This window comes from Dendrobium catenatum, chloroplast (assembly GCF_001605985.2).
Source record: "Dendrobium catenatum cultivar zhong ke IV hao chloroplast, complete genome".
In the NCBI taxonomy this organism is placed as follows: domain Eukaryota; kingdom Viridiplantae; phylum Streptophyta; class Magnoliopsida; order Asparagales; family Orchidaceae; genus Dendrobium; species Dendrobium catenatum.
The window spans coordinates 2,501-10,000 of record NC_037361.1 but is presented as its reverse complement, the minus strand read 5'-3'; the positions used below and the strand labels follow the sequence as shown (position 1 = coordinate 10,000).

At 29.7% G+C, this 7,500-nt stretch overlaps 4 protein-coding genes and 2 non-coding genes across 6 annotated transcripts in view; 4 read left to right on the top strand and 2 right to left on the bottom strand. All coding sequences in view use genetic code 11, as the record gives it.

The window, feature by feature from the left end:
- The first annotated feature begins 1,614 nt into the window (after positions 1-1,614).
- On the top strand, positions 1,615-1,702 carry trnS-GCT. The gene has a single exon. It is a non-coding gene; the product is annotated as a tRNA-Ser (tRNA).
- Positions 1,703-1,859: 157 nt separating this feature from the next.
- Positions 1,860-1,970, bottom strand: psbI (photosystem II protein I). The gene has a single exon. The coding sequence runs from the start codon at positions 1,968-1,970 to the stop codon at positions 1,860-1,862; it is 111 nt and encodes a 36-aa protein (YP_009472251.1).
- A 507-nt stretch (positions 1,971-2,477) lies between these two features.
- On the bottom strand, positions 2,478-2,663 carry psbK (photosystem II protein K). The gene has a single exon. The coding sequence runs from the start codon at positions 2,661-2,663 to the stop codon at positions 2,478-2,480; it is 186 nt and encodes a 61-aa protein (YP_009472250.1).
- Positions 2,664-3,022: 359 nt separating this feature from the next.
- trnQ-TTG lies at positions 3,023-3,094 on the top strand. The gene has a single exon. It is a non-coding gene; the product is annotated as a tRNA-Gln (tRNA).
- Positions 3,095-3,980: 886 nt separating this feature from the next.
- Positions 3,981-5,159, top strand: rps16 (ribosomal protein S16). The gene is made up of 2 exons: positions 3,981-4,021; positions 4,913-5,159. The coding sequence occupies exons 1-2, from the start codon at positions 3,981-3,983 to the stop codon at positions 5,157-5,159; spliced, it is 288 nt and encodes a 95-aa protein (YP_009472249.1).
- A 1,591-nt stretch (positions 5,160-6,750) lies between these two features.
- The window catches only part of matK (maturase K), a 1,536-nt gene continuing 786 nt past the window's right edge, over positions 6,751-7,500 (top strand). The window contains exon 1 of the mRNA in view: positions 6,751-7,500. This exon is cut by the window's right edge and continues 786 nt beyond it. Within this exon, the coding sequence (YP_009472248.1) occupies positions 6,751-7,500 (750 nt within the window).

Here is a 7,500-nt window from a genome sequence, read left to right as displayed (position 1 = left end):
TCTAAAGCTACTTGCTTTTTAGATGATCCCTCTAGAAGAGGGGGATTCTATCAAATCTTTCTAGTCTCTAGTCTAGTTACTTCGTTCCCTATTTCTTTTCTACTCGTGGGATCCTAAGGAAAATAATTTTGTTTCTACCGAGCTGAAACAAGAAGCCGAGGGTTCTAGTAAACCAAAACCATCATTTTCTAGCTATTTGGCTTCAATCTCCCCCTTTTTCAGCGCAAAAATTGAAGATTTAGTTACGATTGAAAGTTTTGTACTATCATCCATAGATCCTTTATTCATACTCATTCAATTGGAAAAATTGAACCAATCAAAAAAATTATGCTTCTCGACTCCATAATCCAAATTTTTTATTAAGATTCTGATTGCCTTTTGGATAGGAATCGTGAGAATGTATATTCTTTCCTCAAATGTCCTATTGAGGGGGAAAGGATTAAATCTTTTTAAGAAATAAAGTTTTTGATCGGAATATGAAAAAAACGGAAAGACCCCTTAACTATTTAAGTTGTTAATAGAACGAATCACACTTTTACCACTAAACTATACCCGCTACATATTCATTATTGGATATGAATGGACTATTTGTCCAACAAAGTAATCAGACGTAGTCAAGATAGCATCAGAATCATGAAAATTCCAGCATTAACACGTATTTTGTTCTGCTGCGGCGCGGGATTGAAAAAAAAAAAGAATAGGTGAATAGCAAAAAGTTTAGTCAAATTTAAATAATTTAAATAGTGTACTAAAGTTTTAAGTATTCTTTTTTTTGAAACTTCCCTTCACTTGAACCGCCAGATTTTATGAATTCGGGTAAATTGGGCCTCAAACTTTCAAGCTTGTCCTTTGCTTTGAACAAGTAAAAGATTTAAAATCTTAGAAATATGTGTTTTCTATTTGAGATTCTTTCTCTTATAAGATTTCTAAGATCTATTTCTTTTCTTTCTTAATACTTCCTTCTTATTAAGATTTCTTAAGTGAATTAGAATTATTCAGATGAATATAATACTGAACTTCAACTTTCATTTATAATGAAATTCGTTTTTCATTAATGAATTTCTGAATCTTATACTTAAGAATAAGAAAAGAAAGACGAAAAATATGAAAAATATTAGTACTATATTACATTACTATTATACTCTAATACTATTACTAGATATTACTAGAACAGAACACTTTTACTATAAAGACTAAATATTCTAATTTAGACTCTAATTTACTAGAATTACTTAGAAGATACTAAGAATAGATATAGAATCTCTAACATTTTAGATTTCAATTTCATATTTCAATATAGAATATATCATATTCATATTAAGATAGAATTATAGAATATATAGAATATTCTATATTAATCTAGATATAGAGAATTTCTTAAAGAATTTCTAAGATAATCTATCTATTAGAATCTTATCTAATTTCTAAGAATAAAGAAGTACAGGCCCGGCCAGTACTTATACTTAACCAGGCCGGGGAAATGAACCTTTTGTACAAAATCAAAGAAGTAAGGTATTCTTTCTATTGGAGAAATCTGTTTCGAAGAAAATAAAAATGGTTCTCAATCTTCACTTCACGTGTGAAATCACATGAGAGATTTCCAATTTGGAATGGGGAGAGATGGCTGAGTGGACTAAAGCGTCGGATTGCTAATCCGTTGTACGAATTATTCGTACCGAGGGTTCGAATCCCTCTCTCTCCGACCCCCCTGATAACTTGAGATTTTAGAATCAGAAGAATTTTCGATTATTTTCTTTTATGAATCTTTTCTCTTTATCTAGCATCTATTCCATTTATTTCTACATTTACCTATGAAATACCTATGAAAAAAAAAGTAAAAACGAATCTCATCTCTTTTTTTATTCTTCACGCCCAGGATTACGCCCCGGATCATTAGATAAGAATCCGAAGATGAAGAGAGAAACAAAGAATATTACTACTGTGTAAACGAATAGTTTAAGAGTAAGCATTACAAATCTCCAAGATAAGATCTTTTTTTTTAAGGAAATAGATCGCCTATTTTACGACACACACTATACACTATACACTATTTTGATATGACGCTCTAAAGATGAAAAAAGAAGGAAGTTTTTTTTTCAATTTATTTTTACGAATTTCTTTCTAATGTAATATTCTAATGTAATAAGATTCGTATTTTTTCATTACCAAAGATTTCTTGCCATATCCATATCTATATCTATAATTAAAGATTTTATGGAATCTTATAAAGGAAAGGTCAGAACAAAAGAAGAAAGAAGTTTATTAGCTGATTAAAGATCATCGCCCCCTTCCCTTATTCACCCTTATTCAATTTCAATATAATATACAATAGAAAATATCAGAATTTCGCTTTTTGAATCGAGGGTTCCTAATTTCCAGACTTATCTGAATCTTATTTCTTATCTTATTTATTTGAAGAAGAAAAATCTCATCTTTTTTTTATCGAAGAAATTCTGAATTGAATTGAGATTTTCTTTTTATCGAAAACTTACAGCAGCTTGCCAAACAAAGGCTAAGAGAAAAAAGAGTAAAGGGATAATCGGCATAACGTCTACGATTGGATTGAAAAAGGCATAAGCCTCGGGCAATTTGGCGAAGAAAAAACTACTCGAATAAAGGGTAGAATTAAGACAGATACAGATTAAACTAAAGATATTAAACATAACAAATATTCTTTTCTTGTTCTTAAAGATTAAAATGAAATTGAAATGATAAGAAATTATCAGATTGGATTGAGTTGTTTTTCTGAGGGATTTTTTAAAAGAAAAAAGCAGATAAAAGAAAGAAATTCTGATTTTTCTTTGACTTCTCCCCAATCAAGAATCCTTCCTTACATTATCCAATCAAATAAGAATACAAGGAATTCTATTTTCATACAATATCTTAATTGAATTCTAAGTAATGATCAATTAATCTATATCTATTGTGTTGAATCCCAGCGACAACATGTCCTATATTTCTTTTGGTTGGTTATTGACGAATAACCAATATTTAGCTTAGTTTTTCTTAGACCAAATCAAAATGGGGCGTGGCCAAGCGGTAAGGCAACGGGTTTTGGTCCCGTTACTCGGAGGTTCGAATCCTTTCGTCCCAGATCGTTTGCATCAGAAACGAAGGATTCTTCTCTAAACGATTCTTTGTTTTCTATGATGGAGATGGAGATGATGATGGAGATGGAGATGGATGCCAAAAGATCAGAATCCTCGGATTCTGATTTTCTCTTTGATCTTACCTTACACGAGACTTTTTCTACTCCATAATAATGAAAACAAAGAAACTTTATTCTCAAACTATCTCTCTGATTTAAATGAAATGAAAATCAGATTCAATTGGAGATGGTAAATAATAAGTAAATAATAATATTCTAATCATGAAATCATATTTCATAAATAAAAAATGAGAAAATAATCATACTTCATGATTAATATTCATATTAGAATATATTAATACATAAATTTAATACATAAATACATAATTCTTACATAAGAATATAGATTCTATAATCTTATTAATAAGATTATCTTATTATTCTATAATTGAATATTTATGAATATTGAAATGAAATATTTAGTTTAGTATAGTTATTAGTTAGTATAGTATTTAGTGAAAGTGGCTAAAAACTTTTATCCATTCATGGGGATTTCTTTTTCATTTGAATGAAATGAAAGTCAAAGGCTTTTTTTGAGGTTTCTAATTTCTTTTCTTTTTTGAAAAGGAAAAGAAGGATCTTTTATGATGGACAATCTCGAAAGATTTGTTGAAGATGTAAATAAGTTTGCTTAAAACTTATTTGTTTTTTTTCATGTGATATTATTCATATGAGAAAATCTGGGGTAATTTGAAGTTAAATCTCCGGATAAACACTTCTTTTTCAGTTTAGATTATTATGTATCGGTTCAACCAATGACTATTCATTATTCCATATTGAATCAATTGCATACGGTTCCAATTTAAAATAAAATCAAAATTATAGGGATGTTATGGTAAAACTTCGTTTGAAACGATGTGGTAGAAAGCAACGTGCGACTTGAAGGACATGATTGGATGTGGATTCTGACATCCACCATTTTCTATACGAATGAAGATGCTCTTGTCTCGACATAGTTTGTTCTGTTAGGAACCTAATTGGATTTGTCTTGGGTTGCTAAATAAAGATACTAATGGTATAGAAAGGTATAGCATATGATGGAGCTCGAGCAAAAATGATTGATTCATTTATCGGGGGAATAATCTAGGGTTAGTGACAATCAATAAGTTAGACCAACTTTGTAAATAGATCATCAATATAGAAATATAGATAAACGGAGAGGTTCAAATTTGAACAAGTTTTTGAAATGAAAAAGAAATCAAATTTGTTGAAATTTTCAAACTGTTTCGATCAAGAGTGTATCACAAAGGAATCAATCGTTCGTATTATTTTTCCCTTTTCCATAGAAAAAACAAAAGGTATGTTGCTGCCTTTTTGAAAAGGAGTAAGGATCACCGAAGTAATGTCTAAACCTAATGATTTCACAAAGCGCAAAGCAAAGACAACAAATTCCGGAACAAGGAAACACTCTTTTTACTAGTCTCAACAATTTGATCAGAATGATAAAAAAAAATAGATCCGAAAGGAGACAAAAAAAGAGGTTAGAGACAGCTCAAGAAATTCTAAGGATTTCCTTTCAAACTCTTTCAAAACTACCCAACTTGAGTTAGGAGTACGAATGAATTTTCTTTTCTTTTTCTGTAAAGAAGGAAAAAAGGCTCAAATTACAGTCTAATTCTTTATGGATCCATTTTTATTTCTATCTATATAGATAGATAGGAATAAAAATTCTAGAAATTAGAATCATTTTTTCTTGAGCCGTATGAGGAGAAAACCTCCTATACGTTTCTAGGGGGGCATTTTTTATTTACATCTATCCCAATGAGCCATCTATCGAATCGTTGCAATCGATGTTCGATCCCGAAGAGAAGGAAGAGATCTTCGAAAAGTGGGTTTTTATGATCCGATAAAGAATCAAACTTATTCAAATGTTCCTGCTATTTTATATTTCCTTGAAAAAGGTGCTCAACCCACAGGAACTGTTTATGATATTTTAAGGAAGGCAGAATTCTTTAAAGAATTTCGAGTTTCTTTTGATAAAAAAGAAAGTAAAAAAAAGAATCGTGAATAAAAAAAGGATAGGGTAACTAACTTTGTGTAATTCTTTATTCAAAGTTTCTTCTTTTTTTGTTCTATTCATACTTATTTTCTTCTTCTTTTTCTTATTCGTATTTTTTTCTTGCTTCTTTTTGTCGAACCCCCCAACAAGGGGGGTTCTTCTTGTATTTGTATTGTACCTTTCTTTTTTTGATTAAAGAAAGCCGCTATTTTTTCTATCTTTACCTTTTCCTTAATTCCTTATTTTTTTTCCGCTCAAAGTTCTTATTTATTCTTTATGTTGTGCTAATCCAACACAAATTTCTATATAATTTCTTGAAATTTGTTTTCTAAAAAGTCCATTCATATTGACAATGGCGTCTCAAACAAATATAATTTGATCGTATATAAATAGATCTTTTTATCCCCATTCCCTTATTGGATCTTTCCTTCACTTTAGTAAAATTAGTAAAATGGATGAGTTTGCTGGATTTTTTTTATTTCGATCATATCTACACCTCATATTGATCCGGGTTGCTAACTCAACGGTAGAGTACTCGGCTTTTAATTGCGACTATGATCTTTTACACATTTGGATGAAGGAATTCGTCTAGACTATTGGTAAAGTTTATAAGACCGCGACTGATCCTGAAAGGTAATGAATGGAAAAAAAAGCATGTCGTAAACAGAATAGAAAAAAGAATAATATAATCATAGAAAAATAAGATTTCTAGTACTCATAATAGAAATAGAACGAGAATTTTTCTTTTTAGAACAATTTTTAAGTTCAGTAAAGTATTTCGGGTCTAGTGAATAAATGGATAGAGCCTTATGGCTCCAATTCGAGTAAGACAAAAAAGAAACGAGCTTACTTTCTTAATTTGAATGATTACCCGATCAAATTACTAATTATACGTTAAAAATAGATTAGTGCCTGATGTGGGAAAAGGTTCTCTTGTAAATTGTGAGTGGACCATTGATTCTTTTTTTTTATGAATCCTAATTATTCTTTATTGTGGATTGGAGACGGATGTGTAGAAGAAATAGTATAGTGATAAAAAAAGAATCTTTTCCAAAGTCAAAAGAGTGATTGGGTTGCGAAAATAAAAGATTTTTACCCCTTTTTCTTATTGTTATTCTAGTTATATTAACAAGGAAAAGAAAACCAAATTGGATAGAAGGGGAAAGGAAAAAGATCTGTAGATTGGGCTCTCTGTCTCCGGGGTATATATTCTTTATTTGTTCTGACTTTTATATAATCTTTTACTTCTTAAATTCTCATTATGTTTTTTACATCAAAGTACAGTATAAAAGTATATATATAAGTATACACAGTGCATAGTCTATATATATATATATTATATATATTATATATTAATAATAGATATATTTATATTAATAATATATATATTAATAATAGACTATTAATAGACTATATTATTAGTATTAGAATATCTTATTAGAATTCTTTCTTAGTTTCTTAGAATAATAAGAATAATAGAAGAATTTATTCTTCTATCGCATACGCCGTTCTGACCATATTGCACTATGTATCATTTCATAACACAAGAAGTGCCTCTCTTTTTTGGTTACATTAGAAATGTATTTCAATAGCAGAATTACAAATTACAAGGATATTTAGATTGAAAAAAGATAGATTTCGGCAACAAAACTTCCTATATCCGCTACTCCTTCAGGAGTATATTTACTCACTTGCTCATTATCATAGCTTAAATAGTTTGATTTTTTACGAACCTGTGGAATTTCTAGGTTATGACAGTAAATTTAGTTTAGTACTTGTGAAACGTTTAATTATTCGAATGTATCAACAGAAATCTTTGATTTCTTCGGTGAATTATTCTAACCAAAATGGATCTTGGGAGCACAAGAATTCTTTTTCTTCTCATTTTTCTTCTCAAATGGTATCAGAAGGTTTTGGAGTCATTCTGGAAATTCCATTCTCGTCGCAATTAGTATCTTCCCTTGAAGAAAAAAGAATACCAAAATCTCAGAATTTACGATCTATTCATTCAATATTTCCCTTTTTAGAGGATAAATTATCGCATTTAAATTATGTGTCAGATCTACTAATACCCCATCCCATCCATCTGGAAATCTTGGTTCAAATCCTTCAATGTTGGATTAAAGATGTTCCTTCTTTGCATTTCTTGCGATTGTTTTTCCACGAATATCATAATTTGAATAGTCTCTTTACTTCAAAGAAATCCATTTACGTATTTTCAAAAAGAAAGAAAAGATTCTTTTGGTTCCTACATAATTCTTATGTATATGAATGCGAATATATATTCCTGTTTCTTCGTAAACAGTCTTCTTATTTACGATCAATATCTTCTGGAGTCTTTCTTGAGCGAACA